Raw genomic sequence first — 20,968 nt, forward strand, 5'->3', positions numbered from 1 at the left:
ATCATAGAACAAATCTGTCATCCCAAATATATAGGAAGTATAAAATAGGATTGGGACCTACCTAGCAAAAAGGAAGACCCTGTCTCAAAATAGCCCGTCCAAAAAGGGCTGGGAAGCCCTAGCTCAATGGTAGGGAGCCTTGTCCTCCCTGAAAAAAAGTTTATTCTTACATTGCTGTCTTTGTTTTAGGTGTTGGAAATGCGCCTTAGGAACCTGCGCATGCTAAGTTCGCCCTTTAACACTGAGCTCTATCCCCAGCTCTCACATGGTTGTTTAATTCATTCTGCTCTGGATAGGTTATTTCCAGTGTGGAGCTAGTCCAAATCATGCTGCATGCGCATGCTTTTGATGTATGTACTCAAGTACAGACTTGCTGAGATATTGTATGCCTACATGCGTAGCTTTAGAGTTATCAGGCCCTCACCCCCTACCCCCACCCCAAATCCTGGGGCTTGAACTTAGGGCCTGGGCACTGTCCCTGGGCTTTTTTTACTCAAGGCTAGCACTCTACCACTAAGCCACATTCCCAGCCCCAAGCTTCCCCCCCTACTTGAAATTGTCCTTGGGATGGTCTTGCTTGGCAAGTGTCCTAGTCATTTTAGTTTGCTTTTCAAATAGGCTCTCATACTAACTTTGCTCAAGTTAGCCCAGAATCCTGATCCTTAAATCTCAGCCTCCCATACAGCTGGGATGACAGGCCTGAGCCACCATGCCCATTTTATTTTATTTTTTTATTTTATTTATTTTTTTTTTTTGGCCAGTCCTGGGGCTTGGACTCAGGGCCTGAGCACTGTCCCTGGCTTCCTTTTGCTCAAGGCTAGCACTCTGCCACTTGAGCCACAGCGCCACTTCTGGCCGTTTTCTGTATATGTGGTGCTGGGGAATCGAACCCAGGGCCTCATGTATACGAGGCAAGCTCTCTTGCCACTAGGCCATATCCCCAGCCCCACACCATGCCCATTTTAGAATGATCATACTCTTGATTACTGTTTTGGAGTCACCTGATATCCCTGTCCCCCATAACATTTGGTTTTCAGGAACTAAGAAGCTAAGAAGTACACCAGTGAGGCTGGGAATATGGCCTACCTAGTGGGAAGAGTACTTGCCTCCTATACATGAAGCCCTGGGTTCGATTCCTCAGCACCACATATATAGAAAATGGCCAGAAGTGGCGCTGTGGCCCAAGTGGCAGAGTGCTAGCCTTGAGCAAAAAGAAGCCAGGGACAGTGCTCAGGCCGAGTTCAAGCCCCAGGACTGGTTAAAAAAAAAAAAGTACACCAGTACTAGCTCTTAATTTTTCCTCTAGGTTGCTGACATCCATCCAATTTTCAAGTTTGGTACTTATGCAAGGTTACCAGGTACAATACCTCACAACTTTCACCTGTCATATATATATTCTATTTTAATTTTTTCCCAGTCCTAGGGCTTGAACTCAGGGTCTGAGCACTGTCTCTGGCTTCTTTTTGCTCAAAGCTAGCACTCTACCACTTGAGCCACAGCGCCACTTCTGGCTTTTTCTATAGATGTGGTGCTGAGGAATCGAACCCAGGGCTTCATGTATATGCAGCACACACTCCACTAGTAGGCCATATTCCCAGCCCCATCACCTGTCGAAAATAATCTGAGGGCACAGTGATGAGAGGATGTGTCTTCATTCTGAAGTATTCAAATAAAGGGAATGGGAACATGTGCATCTTGGAACCAATGAAATGAAGTGACAAAGACTACGAAGACTTTAAAAGATGCTGCACAAAGAGGCGGTGGAGAGAAATTCAATGCGGTGGGAACCAAATCTTCATTTAATTGGGTAGATGAGAGAGACACACAGAAAGTCTGCTTTGAGTGAAAAAGGTGGGGAGCCCTCAAGGCCTGGGGGCCCGGCTTTCGCAGCCATGGCTGGCTGGCACTCTCTACCACTTGAGCCGCAGCTCTACTTCTGGCCTTTTGACGGCTGATTGGAGAAAAGAGTCACACAGAGTGGTCGACCCCCCCCCGCCCCCCCCTGCTAACTTTGCACTTTGACCCTCAGATCCCGGCCTCGGGCCCTGCTGTGACCTTGGGATACCCCCTAGCTCCTCACCTGTGACCTTGGGATACCCCCTAGCTCCTCACCTGTGACCTTGGGATACCCCCTAGCTCCTCTGCTGTGACCTTGGGATACCCCCTAGCTCCTCACCTGTGACCTTGGGATACCCCCTAGCTCCTCACCTGTGACCTTGGGATGCCCCCTAGCTCCTCACCTGTGACCTTGGGATGCCCCCTAGCTCCTCACCTAAGCGAGCGGGCAGGACTTCGGGGCTCCCGCGGGCCTCTCCCCAGGACTCCTTCCTAGCTTTTCACCTACCGCGGGCCTTCTTCTCATTTCCGCACCGAGAGAGGCCAACCTCCCGTCTCTGGAGGGAGGAAGGGGGACTCGAGCTCGCGCCGCGGGCTGAGCGCGTCCATCCCGACTGCGCCTGCGCACACGGGCTCAAGCCTTTCCGCCCCCCCAACCCCCCCCACCCCCACCCCCGCTCGTCCTCGGCGGCGGCGCGCAGAGTTCGCTCGCCCGCGCTCGCCCTCGTGGCGCGCGCGTGCCCGAGCTGCGCCTGCGCACAAGGAAGAGGAAGGCAGCCTGTGCGCCTGCGCGTTGCGGGCTCCGGGGCCTCCCGGCCTGAGGGAGAGGAGCCGGGAAGATGGCGGCTGTGGTGGAGAATGTAGTGAAGCTGTGAGTGGTCGTTCCTTTCTCTCCCACGCCCGCAGGTCTTGTTAGGGGGCCCCGGGGGCAGGGGGCGGTGAGAGAAGAGGCAAAGCGGAGACGGCCGACCCGTTGACGTCGCGACTCCTGGCGGGGAGGGCAGCCCGAGACTCCCGGGAAGACGTTGCGCTTCTTTGGAAACTTGTGGCGGCCTTGAGGGGGGCCCGTGGGGGCCCGGGACGGGCGGCCAGGGTCCCTGCGGGGCCGAGCGGCGAGTGTGGGCGCCGGCGACGTGCGGGACACTCCCGACCCCCCGTCTCTCCGCCGAGACGCGTGGGTCCCGCGGAGCGTGGCCCGGCACCCGGGCGACCCCCGCCGGTCCCCGGGGCGCCGCCCCCTTCCCGCCCGCTTCCCCGCAGCCGGCCCCCGAGCGACCCCCTCGGGCGGCCCCTGCAGGGGCTCGCCCTGGAAACTTCCCTGCGACGCTCGGGGATGGGGGGCGGGGGAGCCCCGGTGGCAGGTACCCCGAGACGACGCGTATCCTTGGGAGGACTTGGAACCCCTTCTGGGGGAGGTGTCTTTTGCGCCATCCCAAACTGGACCGAAGTAGTCCCACACGCGGCTGGCTGGCTTCCAGGAGGAGGCCTCTGGGTGGGCTCTCTCCACACGTCGTGGGACCTCGTTGTGCTGGTCCGACTTGGAGCGGAGTCAAAGTTAACGGTTGTTGGGGACAAGTGGACTGACCGATTGGCTGCTTCCCGTGAGTCAGAGGACATTTGGATGCTTGGGGACTGATGTATTTCACCTTCTCCCCCTCCTTGAAATGGAATCCATGTGAGATGTTTTGGGTTTTTTGTTGTTGTTGTTGGTTTCCGTGCTGATACCGGGGCCTGAACCCTGGGCTTCAGGTTCTTCTTGCTTGGTTTTTGCGTGCAAGGCCGGCCCTCTACCGCTTGAGCCACACCTCCACTTTCCCAAGTGAGTTTTGAAACGGGTTGGTGAATACCCCCGCCGAGTAGAGCGAGCTCCTTTTAATGGCTGTTTTGGGCTTGATGCAAAGGTTGGAAAACTTGGGTGTCTAGCTAACAAGACTTTGGGATTTTGACTTGATGCCAAGGGAAAGGTTTGGAAACCATTCTACGGGACTGTCACAGCGTAATATGTCTTTGTTGTGAACTGAACCCCATTTTTTTTCCCAAGAGCCTTTTTTCCCCTTCTTTTTAAGGTTAAGTTGCTTCTTCCCCCTGCCTGGAGCCTTTTTCTTCAAGAATGCTTTCCCACTTCCATTAAGCTAAGTGCCTTCTTCTCTTGTGGCTTTATTATTTTTTTCCTCCCCTTGCTATTTGCTGTATCCTGCTGCTGCTTTCAGCTACCCCTCCTCCCAGCTCTATTATCTCTCTGATCTGCCCACTCCAGATTCCCCAGCTCTCTTCAGGCTGACATTTTCCTCAATATAGAAATGACGCTGTTGATCTACCATTTTTATAGTTATCCTTCCTGACTCAGATGTTCTTTCTTTGTTTTCCTGCCTTTCTCTTTGTTGACTCCCGCTATCCTATTGTAAGGGGAGATTTTACACAGGTTTCATGGTGACCAGAGGAAAAAAAGAAAAGCTTGTAACTGTATTAACAGAGTGTGCCAGAATTGCCCAGGTTTTGAGAGTTACAGGTAATGAGGCTCTTTATGTTGAAACACTTTCTACCCTTCTTGTATCTCTTTTGCCCTGGAAAGACATTTTCCTGTGTTTCTCTTGATTCTAATACCCTAGTCTTCTGACAGCTGAGGTAATGCATTGGGGTCAAGAAGGACTACTAGTTCATCTTTTCTGTCTTGCCCTTTTCTTGTCTTGTAAGAAGAATTTTCCTGTTTGTCAATTCTCTGCCTTTCCCAAATGCAATGTCAGAATAAAAACATCTTTAAGGGGTCTTACTAGGGTAATAAACTACTATAAAATGCTGACTAGTTTGGAAAGTTCTTGAGTTAGGTGACAAGATGCAGGGGGGAAAAACATTAACTTGGAATTTCTTGCTACAGGAGCCTTAACTTCATGAGAGTGCTTTTTTATTCTCTCATCAGATCCTCCTCTCTGTAGTTCTAAGTTTTTGTTCCTAGTCCTCTTAACCAACAAAATCCTTACCCCGCCTTCTGAAATCTCAGCTAAAAGAGCTCTGACAGGACATCCATCCATTCCCCCAAGTTGTTGACATCTACCTTGCTCTGATTTGGTAGCCTTCAGCTGGCCGGGGTTGGCCCTTCCTTGTATTTGACTCCTAGTGTCAGTATCAATTCCCATCAGCAGAAACAAAGGAGCCGCCGCACTTGTTTATCCGATTTTCCTCTGTGTGGTGAGGTCGTGGCTGCCTCCTAAAGGCAAGCAAATGTGAGCTTGATCTCTTCTGCTCTTTGCTCTCTAACACAAGATTCATGCCTACCTCAAATTACAGTCATTACAGCTCATTGAATCAAGCCAGGCTGTACTCTTGTTGCCGACTCTTGTGTATGGTATGTGTTTGGAACAAAGCTAAACTAGGCAGTGTTCTGTTCTGGCCGTTCTGTGAAAGCCCCCACCGGAGCTGAGTTTGTTAGTATAGCTCATATTATGGGCATAAGCTATAGAGGCCTACTTTCATGCCTGGGCACGTGTGCTTGCTCTCCTCTTTTGCTCTTGTTCTCTTGTGATCTCTCTCTCTCTCTCTCTCTCTCTCTCTCTCTTTCTCATCCTGACATGTTAGAGCTCATCTAGTCTAGCCTCCCTAATCTGTAGAACAGAGGTTGATTAAAGGCCCATGTTTATGGGGTGACTTGGCAGCCAAATCAGTCTTTTTATTCCCAAATTCAGCCATGTGTATCCCAGACATATTTATGGGTTATGAGGATACTGTGGGAAGTAAGTCACCTCCGCCCTCAATGTGTCCATTGTAAGGTTGATTAAACATTGAGCTGGAACTCAGGAGGCAGAGATCTGAGGTTCACAGTTCAAAGCCAGCCTGAGCATGAAAATCCATGAGATTCTTATCTCCAGTTAACCACCAGAGAACTGGAAGTGGCGCTGTAGCTCAAGTAGTAGAGCACTAACCTTGAGCTGAAGAGTTCAGGGACAGTGCCCATGCCAAGAGTTCAAGGCCCGCCCCCCCCCCAAAAAAAAAATTGAGCTGGAGTGTGGCTCAGTGGTAGAATATATCCCTAGCATGTATGAAGTCCTGGGTTCAAGCTTCAGAACAACAAAAAGATTGATTGCATATAAATATGAATTGCCAAACCTCCCATTACCAAAGTGCTTGTTAACTTTGAAGGACAAGGACAGGTTGGTTCTTTGTACATGTTTTGGTTTCTGTCACTGAAGATTTTTAGCTTTTTAAAATACATAGAGCCAAGCTGAATGCTGGTAGCTCAGAAGGCTGAGATCTGAGGAGCCAACTCACGCAGGAATGGCCATGAGACTTATCTCCAATAAACTACTCAGAAAAAAGCTGGAAATGATCCTGTGGCTCAAGTGGTAGAGTGCCAGCTTGAGCAAAAGTAGCTCAGACACAGTGTCCAGGACCTGAGTCCAAGCCCTAGGACCAGCAAAAAACATAAAGCCCAGTGCCAGTGGCTACTCAGGAGGCTGATATATGAGAATTGAAGTTCTAAACCAGCCTGTGCAGAGAAGTCCAAGAGACTCTTATCTCCAGTTAATTGGCAAAAAAAGCCCAAACTAGAGCAGTGATAGAGCAATAGAGTGATAGTCTTAAGCAAAAAAAGTTCAGGGACAGCACCCAGGTCCTAAGTTCAAGCCCCAGGACCTGCATACGCTTGTGCATGCCCCCCCCCCCCCACAGAAAGCTGGAAATGAAGTATGGCTCAAATGGTAGAGTGCCAGCCTTGAGCAAAAGCCATGCAAGAGCTAGAGATCTGAAGTTCAAACCCTACGATAGGCACACACACCCTACCTAAGTGTGTACCTTGCTTCATATTTCAAATGACGTCTTTAGGGGGTGGGAGTTGAATTTGGAGTTAAACCCACATCCCCAGTCCTTTTGCTTTAGGGTTTTTTTTTTTAAGTTTTTATTATAAAACTGATGTACATAGAGGTTACAGTTTCATACGTTAGGCATTGGATACATTTCTTGTACTGTTTGTTACCTTGTCCCTCATACCCCCCTCCCTCCCCCCCCTTGCTTTAGGTTTTTTTTTTGTTTGTTTGTTTTGTTTTTAGATGGAGTCTCTTAGTTTGGTTTGTTTGTTTGGCCTTGTCTGGCCTCAGAATTCAAACCTCCTACCTCTACCTCCCCATTTTTTAGTTTGTTTTGTTTTTGTTGCCAGTCCCAGGGCTTGGACTCAGAACCTGAGCACTGTCCCTGGCTTCTTTTCGCTCAAGGCTAGTGCTCTACCTCTTGAGCCACAGCGCCACTTCTGGCCTTTTCTGTTTATGTGGTGCTGAGGAATCAAACCTAGGGCTTCATGCATGCTAGGCAAACACTGTACCTCTAAAGCACATTCCCAGCCCCCTTCCTATATTTTGAGTTAGAGTCTCACGGTGTGACCCAGGCTGGCCTGGAATTTGCAATCTTCCTCCTTCCACCTTCCCAGTGCTGGGATTCAAAGTGTAGGCTACCATACAAACTGAGTCTTTGGGCAAGTTTCCTGTTAGTTAAGGCGCTTTATAAAAGCCTTGAGGAACTCTGAGCTTCTCTCCCCAGAAGCCTATGTGCTCTTAACCACTTCTTGGTTATACAATGCTAGCATCTATGACCTTGAACACTCTGTTTTGCTTGCTTTCTTTCCCTAATTAATTATCTTAGAAATTGTTTCATAGTGCCAGGGCTGGGAATATGGCCTAGTGCATCACTGTCACTCAGCAAGCTTTTTTGTTGGTGCTGGTCTTGGGACTTGAACTCAGGGTCAGATTACTTTTCCTAGGCTGTTTTACAGAAGGCTAGTTCTCTATCACTTAGAGGCACAGCTCCATTTCTGGTTTTCTGGTAAGTAATTGGAGATAAGGGTCTCATTTGCTCTCCACTGTCTTTGAACTGTGATCCTCAGATCTCAGCCTCCTGAGTAGCTAGGACTACAGATGTGAGCTACTGGTACCTGGCTTGCTTTAAAAAAGTGGGAGGGGGGGCTGGGGATATAGCCTAGTGGCAAGGATGCCTGCCTTGGATACACGAGGCCCTAGGTTCGATTCCTCAGCACCACATATACAGAAAACGGCCAGAGGCAGTGCTGTGGCTCAGGTGGCAGAGTGCTAGCCTTGAGCAGGAAGAAGCCAGGGACGGTGCTCGGGCCCTGAGTCCAAGGCCCAGGACTGGCCAAAAAAAAAAAAAAAAAAAGTGGGAGGGGAGAGGCTGGGAATATGGCCTAGTGGTAGAGTGCTTGCCTCATATACATGAAGCCCTGGGTTCGATTCCTCAGCACCACATATATAGAAAAAGCCAGAAGTGGCGCTGTGGCTCAAGTGGTAGAGTGCTAGCCTTGAGCATAAAGAAGCCAGGGACAGTGTTCAGACCCTGAGTCCAAGCCCCAGGACTGGCACAAAACAAAAAATAAAAACAAACAAAAACCCCACTATATACCCTCCCCCCCTTTTTTTTCTGGAATCCGAACTTGAGCTCAGAACCTTGTGCTCTCATTCACTGGCTGGCACTCTGCAATGGTACATTGCAGAAATACCTCCAACCACCTAAATAACATTTCCTTGGTTAGGCTGTTATATTTTGCTAAAAAACCGTTTAATAAGCTCCCTAGACTTTGATGAACTCTTTTTTCCCTGTTTATAAGAGAGGCTAAGAAAAGTAACATTTTAACTTGCACAGAGTTAGAAACATGGAATGAACATTCATTTCAACTGGAGCTCAGGACCTTGCACAAGCAAATGCTACACCATTGAGCTACATCCCTCAGCTTGTCTGATGAAATTATGTGTTCTTCACGGTAATTTGTGAAGTGCCTTTCCTCATGATGGCTTAGTGGAGGGGCTTTGTGTCCCATGAGGCAGAAATAGAAGCAAATATAACCAAAGAGATGATTTCCTAGTCCCCTGGGCCCTTTGGAGAACTGTTGACAGGTGGAAGGATATTTTGGCACCTTGCACCCTTGCTTTTTATCTTCCCTGCAGCCTCGGGGAGCAGTACTACAAAGATGCCATGGAGCAGTGCCACAATTACAATGCCCGCCTCTGTGCTGAGCGCAGTGTGCGCTTGCCTTTCCTGGACTCACAGACTGGAGTAGCCCAAAGCAACTGTTATATCTGGATGGAAAAGCGACACCGGGGTCCAGGTGAGGGTGCAGTCTCAGGGACACAGGAGACTTTCCCCACTGTTCCCACCCGTGGATGAATGTGGTCCATCTGTGTCCCGTTTTCCCCCTCCCCAGCCCCCAGTATGGGGAAGATGAAGCTGACAGGTTCATACCTTTACCTTTGCTCGTTTTCTTTTTTTTTGCCCACTGGAGGCCATTATTGGGCTCTAGAGGGCTATGTCAGGAGCTTGAGCTTACACCCACTTTATTTTCCCCTCTTCAGTATCCCACCCAATCCTCAGGTTCTCACTGTCAAAATTTCTCCTGGTTCTAGAACTCAGGGGTTCCTACTTAGCTAGAAAGTGTATGGTATCATTTTCCAGTATTGGGTTAGGGTTGAACTGCTCGTTCTGACTTCCACAGGATTGGCCTCTGGACAGCTATATTCCTACCCTGCCCGGCGCTGGCGAAAAAAGCGACGAGCCCACCCACCTGAGGATCCCCGGCTTTCCTTCCCATCTATTAAGCCAGGTAAGGGGCACCCTCCTGGAGCAGCAGCATAGCCGCATGACAACAAATCTGCTTCCATCCACCAGTGCCAGGCCTTGTGCCAGATCCTGTAAACCCAAAAGTCAAAAGGGAATCAGGGCTGGGTGCTGGTGGCTCACCCTGTAATCACCAAGGAGGCTGAGATCTGAGGATCGTGGTTCCAGCCTGGGCAAGAAAGTTCATGAGATCCTCATTTCCAATTAGCCACCAAAAAGCTGGAAGCAGAGCTGTGTCTCACGTGGTAGAGCTCCAGGCTTGAGCACAGAGGCTTAGGGACAGCACCCTAAGGGACAGGCCCTAAGCTCAATCCCCAAGATCAGCACACACAAAAAAGGTTTGGCTCTTTTCTTCCCTCAGAGAATTCAACCTATCAAAGGAAACAGGTGAAGAGCTAAGTTCTGGTGTTAAATAAATAGGGTGTTTTGATTCTTAGGTAGCTGGAGAACAGAAGACAGTAACGCACTGGTTGACTGCTTTTGACTGCCTTTTTTTTTTTTTTGGCGAGTCCTAGGCCGTGAACTCAGGGCCTGAGCACTGTCCCTCGCTTCTTTTTTGCTCAAGGCTAGCACTCTGCCACTTGAGCCACAGCGCCACTTCTGGCAATTTTCTATATATGTGGTGCTGAGGAATCAAACCCAGGGCCTCATGTATACGAGGCAATCACTCTTGCCACTAGGCCATATTCCCAGCCCTTTTGGTTTTGTTTTGTTTTTGTTGCCAGTCCTGGGGCGTGGCCTCAGGGCCCGAGCACTGTCCCTGGCTTCTTTTTGCTCAAGGCCAGCACTCTCCCACTTGAGCTATAGTGCCACTTGCAGTTTTTTTCTATATATGTAGTGCTGAGGAATCGAACCCAGGGCTTCATGTATACAAGGCAAGCACTTTACCACTAGGCCATATTCTCAGCCTCTACTGCCTTTTTTTTTTTTTTTTTAATGGTACTGGGGTTTGAATTCAGGGCTTGTTCTCACTCAGCTTGCTAGCTTATTCTGCTGGTATTGTAAAATGTAGCCATGCCACCAGCCCTTGTTTTTGCTGGGTATTTTAAAGATGGAATCTCAAGATTTTTCTGCACTTCACACTGTGATCCTCTAGATATCAGCTTCCTAAGTAGCTAAGATTACAAATACAAACCACCAGCTCCTTGCTAACTGTGTTTGACTCTTGCAGTATCTACACTCAAAGCTTCAGCCCTTCTGAGCCTTGCTTTGTCCTGACTATTGCAGACACAGACCAGACCCTGAAGAAGGAGGGCCTCATCTCTCAGGATGGTAGCAGTTTAGAGGCTCTGTTGCGCACCGACCCCCTGGAGAAGCGAGGTGCCCCGGATCCCCGAGTTGATGATGACAGCCTGGGAGAGTTTCCTGTGACCAACAGTCGAGCACGGAAGGTACAAGACTATCCCCATGGCTGAGATTTGCAAGAGACCAAACTCTTCAGGAGGGGCCACCCACCTCTTAGCAAGTCTCAAGTAGATGAGTGATAGAATGCTTGGTATGCCTGAGGCCTTGAATCCAATCCTTACATCACCAAAAAGAAAGGAGAACAGAAACAGGGGCTGAGGTCTCCTCTCTAGCTGATAAGCTTCTCTTCCATCACCTCACCTTTCCTACTGCTTTCCTTCTAAGGGTAGGCTTTCATTTATTCATCTTTTTCTTTCTTTTTTTTTTTTTTTTGCCAGTCCTGGGGCTTGAACTCAGGGCCTGAGCATTGTTCCTGGCTTCTTTTTGCTCAAGGCTAGCACTCTGCCACTTGAGCCGCAGCACCACTTCTGGCTTTTTCTATATATGTGGTGCTGAGGAATCGAACCTAAGGCTTCATGTATGCAAGGCAGGCACTCTACCACCAGGCCATATTCCCAGCCCTGCTACATTATTTTCTATACGTTACCTCCTTTAACTTGTACAGCCTTCTGAGGTGAGCTTCATGGTCCCCATTTCACAGGAAGACTGCAACAGAGCCATCTTAAAACTTCCCATAAGGGCACAACCAGCAGCAGTCCTCTCATTTACACTAGGATGTGTTAGAAAGGAACCACTGGCAATGGTTCTTCAGGGAGGCCAGTCAGACAGGGTGGGGCAGAGCATTTGGTTTGACCACTTAGAGATAGGGGAAAGGCATTCTAGGCCAAGGGAACAGCACAGAGAGGCACAAAGGGGCACTCCTTTAAAAGGGAGCAGGAGCATGATTGTAGGGTGAGGAATAAGAGTGAGGCCAGATCCCACAGGAGAGGAGGTCCTGGGTGGCCTTGGCCAATTCTGTCACAAGGAAGTTTTTGGGTGACATGATTTCTGTTGACTCTAATCCTCTGTCCACTCAGCGGATCCTTGAGCCTGATGACTTCCTGGATGACCTTGATGATGAGGACTATGAAGAGGATACTCCCAAGCGCCGGGGCAAGGGGAAGTCCAAGGTGAAGGGCTAGCATGTTGCTGACAGTGCACAGCAGGGTGGTCTGGAGGGCTCATGTTTTATTTCTTCTGGTTCCGGTTCTCCCTGTCAAATGAGGTTAGCTGCTGCTCAAGAGAGTGTAACTCGTGGGGCCTGGCACCTTAGTGAAGGCATCTTTGTACACTTCTTGGCAGGGTAAGGGTGTGGGCAGTGCCCGGAAGAAGCTGGATGCTTCCATCCTGGAGGACCGGGACAAGCCGTATGCCTGTGACAGTGAGTGCCTCGCTAGTGGGTGGGTAGTCTTTGCCTTGGACCCAGCTCCTGCTCTGGATGTGAGAGGAGGGAGGGTTGTGTTCTTGCCCTGAGCGCTGAAACAAGCCTGGGATATTGATCTGCCTGCTGACTAGTTGCCTCCAAGACTCCTGGGCAGCTCAGGCTTCTGCTCCATGACTGGTTGGACCTGCATGCTCTGGGAGAGATTCCTCTGACCCCTGGGGTGGGGGAGTGGGAGGTTTCCTAGCAGGCAGGGTTGGCTTCCGTGGGCAGCGTCCAGGTCTGCTGGCCCATGAGCCAGGGCACAGGGGTTCGGCCTGAGGTTTTCAGTGTCTGTCCTCTTTCCCTTTGCTTTGGCTCACCCTCCTTCCGTGCCTCCACCCGGAGCTCGTCGCTGCTGGGGTTCTCTGTCGCTCGCTTGCTCCGCTTTCCTGTTGCTGCTGCCCTTATCTCCAGTGTGTCAAGGCCTTCTTCTCATGACTTTTCTTTCTGTCTTTCAGATAGTTTCAAACAAAAGCATACCTCGAAAGCGCCCCAGAGAGGTAGCTCTCTCAACTTTTCAGACTTTTGGTTTTCCTGTCCCTTTTCCCTCCTCCCTGTTCCTCCGCCTTTCTCATCTCCCGTGATGCTGGTTTTGAAATCTCTGGAATGGCATGGGGGCAGGAGTTGTTGAACAATGGTTGTGTTCCACGCCCCCGAGTCCCAGAGCTGCCTTCACTGCTTCTCTCCCACACACCTACTCCTCCTAGGACCGCTCAGCCTCGTGCATGGGGGGGGCTCCAGAAGCATTGTGAGGAACCCACTATGAACAGATCTGTTGCTCCCCTCCTTCCACAGCACTCGGTGGTCAGCTAATGTCCCCACCGTCCTACTCCCTCCCCCCCCAGCCTCATTCCTTCCTTTGGGCCCCCTTGCCCTTACTGTCACCACTCAGGATTACCAAGAACCTTGCTGGAATCTGCTTTTCTTGCTGGCTGGTGGGGACTGAGTAGGGCATTTCCATTCCTTTGGAACTGCTCTGTGCTCAGCTGGTGGGTGGTCACTAAGAGAGCCAGCCTGAGCCCTCTGTCCATTCAGCAGGGCTGGGCTTAGTGTTGTGTGCAGGGTCACACGAGTCTCCCACATTCACTGAGTTTGAGGTCTCTCTGGTACCTTTACCCTTCCTGCCATAGTGTGAACCATAACCTTTGGTGACCTGGAGCTCCTCACTCTTCCCTTTCCCAGGGCAAGTGGTAATACATAAAGGCTGAGCCCCACCAGAAGCTCAATTCAGAAAAGCATGGTGCTGTGGGGTGCTCCAGCTAAGGGGAGGGGATCATCACTAAGGTTCTCCCCAGATCAGAGCTGCTGGAGGAATGGGGGGCTTCTGGTGGGGCCTCACAGCTTGGAGGGGTGGGGATGTTGCTTCCTTATATCCTCACATCTCTCTCTACAATCTTCTCCAACCAGTCTGTGGAAAACGTTATAAGAACAGACCCGGCCTCAGTTACCACTATGCCCACTCCCACCTGGCTGAGGAAGAGGGCGAGGACAAGGAGGACTCCCAGCCACCCACCCCCGTTTCCCAGAGGTCTGAGGAGCAGAAATGTAAGCTGAGGTGTTGGGATGGGTGAGCAGGCAAGGAGCTGGCCTCTCCCGGCAGAGATGTTGACCCAGCCCCGCCCACCCCTCAGGAGCATCATCAAAACTCTTTCTCCCTGTAGCCAAGAAGGGTCCTGATGGACTGGCCTTGCCCAATAACTACTGCGACTTCTGCCTGGGAGACTCAAAGATCAACAAAAAGACAGGACAGCCTGAAGAGCTGGTGTCCTGTTCTGACTGTGGCCGCTCAGGTACCTCCATCCCCAAAGATAGGACTGCCCAGTGTAGTCCCAAGGGGCTGTTGGTGCACTGACTTTAGCGCTGTCATCAGCAACACTGCTGCTTCAGCTTCCAGCCTCGTTTTTCTCACTTCCAACAGGGCATCCTTCCTGCCTCCAGTTCACCCCTGTGATGATGGCGGCGGTGAAAACCTACCGTTGGCAGTGCATCGAGTGCAAGTGCTGCAACCTCTGTGGCACCTCAGAGAATGACGTGCGTGTCCTGGCCGCCCCAGCTGCCCCTCCCCCCCAGCCCACTTTCTGTTAAAGAGATCCAGCTCCTCCTTCATCCCCCTCCCCCCCTCTCCCCTGGAAACAAGTTTAGGTCTCACACAGTTTTAGGTTTGTGTTTTTTCTCTCTCTCTCTCTCTCTTTCTTTCTTTTTTTTTTCTTTGGCCAGTCCTGGGTCTTGGACTCAGGGCCTGAGCACTGTCCCTGGCTTCTTTTTGCTCAAGGCTAGCACTCTGCCACTTGAGCCACAGCGCCACTTCTGGCCATTTTCTGTATATGTGGTGCTGGGGAATGGAACCCAGGGTCTCATGTATATGAGGCAGGCACTCTTGCCACTAGGCCATATCCCCAGCCTCTCTCTCTCTTTCTTTCTTTCTTTCTCTCCCGCCAGTCCTGGGGCTTGAACTCAGGGCCTGAGCACTGTCCTTGAGCTTTTTTTGTTCAAGGCTAGTGCTACCACTTGAGCCACAGCACCACTTCTAGCTTTTTTTTTTTTTTTTTTTTTGCCAGTCCTGGGGCTTGGACTCAGGGCCTGAGCACTGTCTCTGGCTTCTTTTTTTCTCAAAGCTAGCACTCTACCACTTGAGCCACAGCGCCACTTCTGGCCTTTTCTATATATATGTGGTGCTGAGGAATCAAACCCAGGACTGCTTGTATGCAAGGCAAGCACTCTACCACTAGGCCACATTCCTGGCCCATGCTTTTTCTGTTTATGTTGTGCAGACTTCTTTCTTTAAGGTGGATAAGCAGAAGGTACTAAGAAGGCCAGTGTGGCAAATGGAAGCCCTCTGTGTAGGAATAGAGTGAGGGAGATGGATCCGAGAGGTAGGCACCACCAGTTCTGTGGGGCCTCGGAGTTGACCGCATAGGTTTGCCAAGGCTAAACATATGCTCTGCTAATGAGCTGCACCCCCAGTGCCTGGGCCTCAAGTTCTAAATCTATGGCATGCCTGAATTTTTGGTGATTAATTGGAGATAAGAGTCTCATGGACAGAGGCTGGGGATCTGGCTCAGCGGAAGAGCGCCTGCCTGGCGAGCGCAAGGCCCCATGTTCAGTCCTCAGCTCTGGGAAAAAAACAAAAACAAAAAAACTATAAAAAAAAAATAAAAGAGTCATGGACAGCAGCTGGCTTCAAGCTGTGATCCTCAACTCAGCCTTCTAAGTAGCTAGAATTACAGGTGTGAGCCACCAACGCCTGGCCTATCTTAGGTTGTTAAAAGATAACTTTGGCTGATTTATGGACAAGAGATTGTTGGGAAAGAGGAGGCCACATAGCCACTTAGGAGCGCTGATAGGACCCAGATGGGGGATGCTAGTGACTGGGTCTGAATAGAGAGTCCAGCATTTTACCTATTAGCTGTTTTTGGTTTTGTGTGCTTTTTTTTTTTTTTGGCCAGTCCAGGGCTTGGACTCAGGGCCTGAGCACTGTCCCTGACTTCTTTTTGCTCAAGGCTAACACTCCACCACTTGAGCCACAACATCACTTCCTGCCTTTTCTGTTTATGTGGTACTGAGGAATCAAATCCAGGCCTTCATGCATGCTTGGCAAAGCACTGTACCGCTAAGCTACATTCCTAGCCCCCTATCAGCAATATTCTCAGAAGCCTTCCTACTTCCCTCTCTCCTTCAGGAACTTGAGGCTACTAACTCATTGGCCTCCTCTTCCTCTTTCTTTGTGTTTCTTTAGGACCAGCTGCTTTTCTGTGATGACTGCGATCGTGGCTACCACATGTACTGTCTTACCCCATCCATGTCTGAGCCTCCTGAAGGTATGTGGCTGCAAATAATCAATTCACCAGTTACTCGGAATTACAATCAGTTACCCAGAATAATCAATTCATCAGTATCTTAGAAAACTTTCTATCTACATAGTCAATACTGAGTTGTCATTTATTCTTCCAAATTAGAGTAAAGCACTTTGCCTGGCCTCAGTTCGAGATACTTCTCTAATATTTCAACCTGAAGGGCTTAATGTTTGCACCTTGTCTTCAGTTACAAATTAACAGCTCTGGAGTGAACAGATGTTGGGCAGAAAAAATGTCACACGCAGGAGAGAGCTGGAAATTGAATTGTCAGTTTGCCTACTATGACATTGCTCTTTCAGCTTTCCTAACTTGATAGGTTGGAATGTTTGTTTCCTCTGCTTTCCCCTTTCCAGTGTGGAGGGGAGTTGTTCTGGACAGATGTCTCTGCCTCTGCAGTAGTTTACTTTAGTAATGCTTCTTCACTCAAACCAGGAGTGGCTTCATCTCCCCAGTCCCCTCTGGCTGGACTTCTGTGATTAGGCCTTCTAGGGGAATTGAGAGCTTATCTAGGAGGGCACAAGTACCCAGTAGCTGTGCCCAGAGGATGGGAGTCAGCATTCCAGGCAAGAGAAGTTTAAGTTTACCATGTGTTTGTTGGAAGCTGACTTTTAATGTAGGTCAGACTGCTGGCATTCCATAGAGAATGAGGCCATGAGGCCACTAAGGAAGTGCAGGGGACATGAGGCCACTAAGAAAGTGCAGGGGACTGCACTTCTCCCGCCATGTCGAATGTATAAATCAGCTTGTGTGTGTGTGCGTGTGCGTGTGCGCCCGCGCCCGCGTGCATGTGCATGTGTGCCATTCCTGGGGTCTGAACTTAGGGCCTAGGTGCTGTCCCTGAACTTATTTTGCTCAAGGCTGGTGCTCTACCACTTGAGTGGTTCCACTTCCAGCATTTTTTGGTGATCAGTTGGAGAAGAGTCTCATGGACTTTCTTGCCTGGGCTGGCTTTGAACCACCATCCTCAGATCTCAGCTTCCTGAGTAGCTATGATTACAGACACCAGCAGTGTCTTGGTTTGGGCTTTTTGTTGTTGTTAATGGCGGTACCATTGCTGGGGCCTGAACTTCGGTCCTGGGCACTGTCCTTTACCTTTTTTGCTCAAGGCTGGTGCTCTACCACTTGAGCCACAGCTCCACTTCTGGCTTTTTTGGTAGTTTAGTGGAGATAAGGGTCTCATGATCTTTTTTGCTGGGCTGACTTCATAACATGTTCCTCAGATCTCAGCCTCCTGAGTAGCTAGGATTACAGGAGCTACCTGCACACCTGGAATTTTTTTTTTTTTATTTCATGAAATACCAGCTTAGTGTAGGCAAAATCTATACTAACTGCAGAAGGACTTTCCCATTGACATTCATGGGACACCGAGGTTGCCGAAAGCCACAGGCTTAGTGCTCTAGCTAGAGCTTCGGGCAACGGGGCGCTGCCCCTGGAAGTCATCATCCAGTGCCCTTAGGTTCCAGGTCAGGGTTGGTAACACATCAGCCACACCCAGTTAATGTAACTTGAAAGATAAGAGTCTTTCTTTCTTTCTTTCTTTCTTTTTTTTTTTTTGGCCAGTCCTGGGACTTGAACTCAAGGCCTGAGCACTGTCCCTGGCTTCTTTTTGCTCAAGGCTAGCACTTTGCCACTTGAGTCACAGCACCACTTGTGGCCGTTTTCTATATATGTGGTGCTGGGGAATTGAACCCAGGGCTTCATGTACGCAAGGCAAGCACTCTTGCCACTAGGCTATATTCCCAGCCACTGGCTTTTTCTATATATGTGGTGCTGAGGAATCAAACCCATGGCTTCATGTATAGGAGGCGAGCACTCTTAGCACTAGGCCATATTCCCAACCCAAGAATCTTTTTTTTTTTTTTTATAGGTAGTTTTAAAAGAGAAGTTATTGAGTGAGACTCTCCCTTGTGGCTCAGTTAAAATAGGCAATACTTTACAAAAAAGCTTGACAATCCCTACTCCAACCTTGGAAGGGACCTTCCTTTTGGATTTTTAAGTCATTTGTCTTTGAGGACTGTAAGGTTCTTTTCAGATGTATGTTCAAAACCAAATATGAACCTGACGCCCATGACTCGCACTTGTAATCCTAGCTACTGAAGAGGCTGAGATCTGAGGATCAGGGTTCAGAGCCAGTTGGGGAAGGAAAGTCCATGAGACTTGTTATCTCCAATAAAGTACTGGAAATAGCCAATAGTGGTGCTGTAGCTCAAGTGGTAGAGCAAAAGAAGCTCATGGACAGAGTCTAGGCTCAGAGTTCAGGCCCCAGAACCAGCGAAAAATAAGTGAAACATACACACAAAATTGTGTGCATCAAAATATTGAGGACTGGGCTGGGGATATGGCCTAGTGGCAAGAGTGCCTGCCTCATATACATGAGGCCCTGGGTTCGATTCCCCAGCACCACATATACAGAAAACGGCCAGAAGTGGCGCTGTGGCTCAAGTGGCAGAGTGCTAGCCTTGAGCAAAAAGAAGCCAGGGACAGTGCTCAGGCCCTGAGTACAAGGCCCAGGACTGGCAAAAAAAAAATATTGAGGACTGATTTTGGGGAGGTGGGAATACAATCAGTAAGAGATAAAAGCAAGGAATAAGCTAATTATTTTTCTTGCAGAGAACAGTTATTTCTTGTTCCTCTTTGAAATGACACTTGAGTCATAGTAGATTGGGTGATTGATCCCTCCTGGTTCTCAGCCTTTGCTCAGACACAGATGTTGGCAGGCCAACTCAGCTTGCAGAAAGCCCTGGCTTAAACGGCAATAAAGCCCCAGTGGAATGTAGTGCTAGGCCTCAGGTGAGGTCTAATAAAATGTCTACATAAATTTAAAAAAAAAAAAGGATTGTTTTTTCTTGGCTAGGAATATGGCCTAGTGGTAGAGTGCTTGCCTAGCATGCACGAAGCCCTGGGTCCTATTTCTCAGTACCACATACACAGAAAAAGCCAGAAGTGGCGCTGTGGCTTAAGTGGTAGAGTGGTAGCCTTGAGCAAAAGAAGCTCAGAACAGTGCCCAGGCCCTGAGTTTAAGACCCAGGACTGGCCAAAAAAAAAAAAAAGGTTCGTTTCTCTGGAGTCTCTTTTCTACTTTTGTGGCCAGAAGAGCCAAGCTTGATTGTGCTGTAGTCACAAGTCTAAAGCTGGGGCACTTTAAAAGCTGGGGTCTGCCCAGGCCCTCCTGCTGCTTCTGGGCTGCTGTAACAAGGCAACTGGGCCTAGGCATGTGGGTTCTGTAACCCACCTTCACCTGCTGAATGCTGCCTTCGCTTCACCTGCATGGGAACGATTTTCACAGTATTCCTTTCACTGCTGCAGAATCGCTGCGGAACCCCCCCTGTCCTGCTTAGGGAAGGGGGGTGGGGAACTTCCGGAAGGACAGCAGGATGGGGGGGCGGGGGACCACCCTGACGGACCCTTCCGTGTTTCTCTGCAGGAAGCTGGAGCTGCCACCTGTGTCTGGACCTGTTGAAGGAGAAAGCTTCCATCTACCAGAACCAGAACTCCTCCTGATGTGCCACCCAGCTCCCCCACACATCTAAAGATACTTTGCTCCTCCACCTTGGTTTTCATACCCCTTTCCCTTCCTCCCCTCTTTCACAAGTCCAGAACCGTGGGTGGTCATGCCAACTGCCTTTGGCAACAGTGAGTGGAGGTGGCAGCGCTGACCACCTCTGACCCCAGGCCCTCAGGGAGAAAGGAGCAGCATGCTACCCCAAGGGCAGGTTTGTGGGCCCAGCTTCTCTGTGCTCTCCATGAAGTGCATTCACTCTGCTTGCCTTGGGCCCCGGCCCTGGTGATCACAGGGTTCAAACCATGTTTAAAATAGAGAGTAGCTCACTTCTCTAGGCCCTGGCCGGCTCCCTGCTCTGGTCTCCAGAGTTCCCTCCCCACAGTGCTAGCCTGCCCAGTCCTCTGCTCGGGGCAGCTGGGAGTGCACAGGCTGAGGCTGCCCTCACCAGGAGCTTTCCATGCCCTTTGTGCTGCTGTACCTTGCCTCTTCAGCGCATTGCTCCCCCCCCCCCGCCACCCCCATTGCCCTCTGTCCTGCCAATGGGGCCCTTTGCCTAAGCCAGGATGCTCTTGGTCACTCTGCTGGCTCTACCCTGCCCCGCCCCACCCCACCCAGGGAACGGGCAGCCACACCTGGCTCTCCTGTGCTTGGCTGGCTTGCTCCCAGGTGGTCCCCTGGTGACCCAAGCCTTCCCCACGTCTTCCCCGTCCCCTGCCTCCCTCCTTGTTCTCTTTGGTTTTGTGGGGAGAGGGGCTGTGCCAGGGTGCCAGGCCAGCAGCTTGGGGCCACAAGGAGATGTTGGATAATGTGCCTGTTTTTTAACTCGATAAAAAGCCTACCTCCAAAATCCCCTTCTTTCTTCTTCCTGGACCTGGGCATTCAGCCTCTTGCCCTTAACTAGACTGGGAGCCTCTGCCTCCTTCCTGTGTATGATAGTTTCCAGGTCACAGGGGTGTTGCATAGATGTTCCCTTCCCTTGCACGCTCACTAGCAGCTGATAAGGTCATCACACCCTGATTCCTTGATTTTCTGCTTAGTGGCACTAACATTAAGTAGGAGGGGACAGCCATGCCAGGACACTCTGGAGTGGCCTTCCTCCTCGGTTGTGGGCAGGCCCTAACTTGCCATCACTTTGGAGTTGAGGTGTCTTCCCCCCTCCCCCTTTAGTTCCTGTATTCTAAACATCTAAACATTAGTAAAAAATAAACATTTTTACACAGCCCTCTGCTGAATGGTTTGTCTCCCAACTTGGAGGGGTTAAGAATCCTGTGCCAGGGGGCTGGGAATATGGCCTAGTGGCAAGAGTGCTTGCCTTGTATACATGAAGCCCTGGGTTTGATTCCCCAGTACCACATATATAGAAAAAGCTAGACGTGGTGCTGTGGCTCAAGTAGTAGAGTGCTAGCCTTGAGCAAAAAGAAGCCAGGGACAATGTTCAGGCCCTGAGTCCAGGGCCCAGGACTG

At 50.1% G+C, this 20,968-nt stretch overlaps 1 protein-coding gene across 2 annotated transcripts; it reads left to right on the forward strand.

The window, feature by feature from the left end:
* Positions 1-2,600: 2,600 nt before the first annotated feature.
* On the forward strand, positions 2,601-20,726 carry Dpf2 (double PHD fingers 2). 2 transcript variants are annotated; one of them, XM_048360942.1, is made up of 12 exons: positions 2,601-2,707; positions 8,775-8,935; positions 9,320-9,427; positions 10,669-10,832; positions 11,763-11,855; positions 12,028-12,106; positions 12,607-12,648; positions 13,556-13,693; positions 13,810-13,938; positions 14,067-14,179; positions 15,885-15,966; positions 19,427-20,726. In XM_048360942.1, exons 1-12 carry the CDS (start codon positions 2,676-2,678, stop codon positions 19,501-19,503), a joined length of 1,218 nt encoding a protein of 405 aa, XP_048216899.1. In that variant the 5' UTR covers positions 2,601-2,675; the 3' UTR covers positions 19,504-20,726. The 2 variants fall into 2 exon arrangements, with proteins under 2 accessions (XP_048216899.1, XP_048216900.1); XM_048360943.1 differs by lacking the exon at positions 12,607-12,648.
* The last annotated feature ends 242 nt before the right edge of the window (positions 20,727-20,968 follow it).

Source organism: Perognathus longimembris, chromosome 13 (genome assembly GCF_023159225.1).
Source record: "Perognathus longimembris pacificus isolate PPM17 chromosome 13, ASM2315922v1, whole genome shotgun sequence".
In the NCBI taxonomy this organism is placed as follows: domain Eukaryota; kingdom Metazoa; phylum Chordata; class Mammalia; order Rodentia; family Heteromyidae; genus Perognathus; species Perognathus longimembris.

Coding starts and splice junctions, on each gene's coding strand:
- Dpf2 (XM_048360942.1), top strand. CDS start 2,676: ATGGCGGCTGTGGTGGAGAATGTAGTGAAGCT. Junction 10,833..11,762: donor CCAACAGTCGAGCACGGAAG/GTACAAGACTAT, acceptor CTGTCCACTCAG/CGGATCCTTGAGCCTGATGA. Junction 13,939..14,066: donor TTCTGACTGTGGCCGCTCAG/GTACCTCCATCC, acceptor CACTTCCAACAG/GGCATCCTTCCTGCCTCCAG.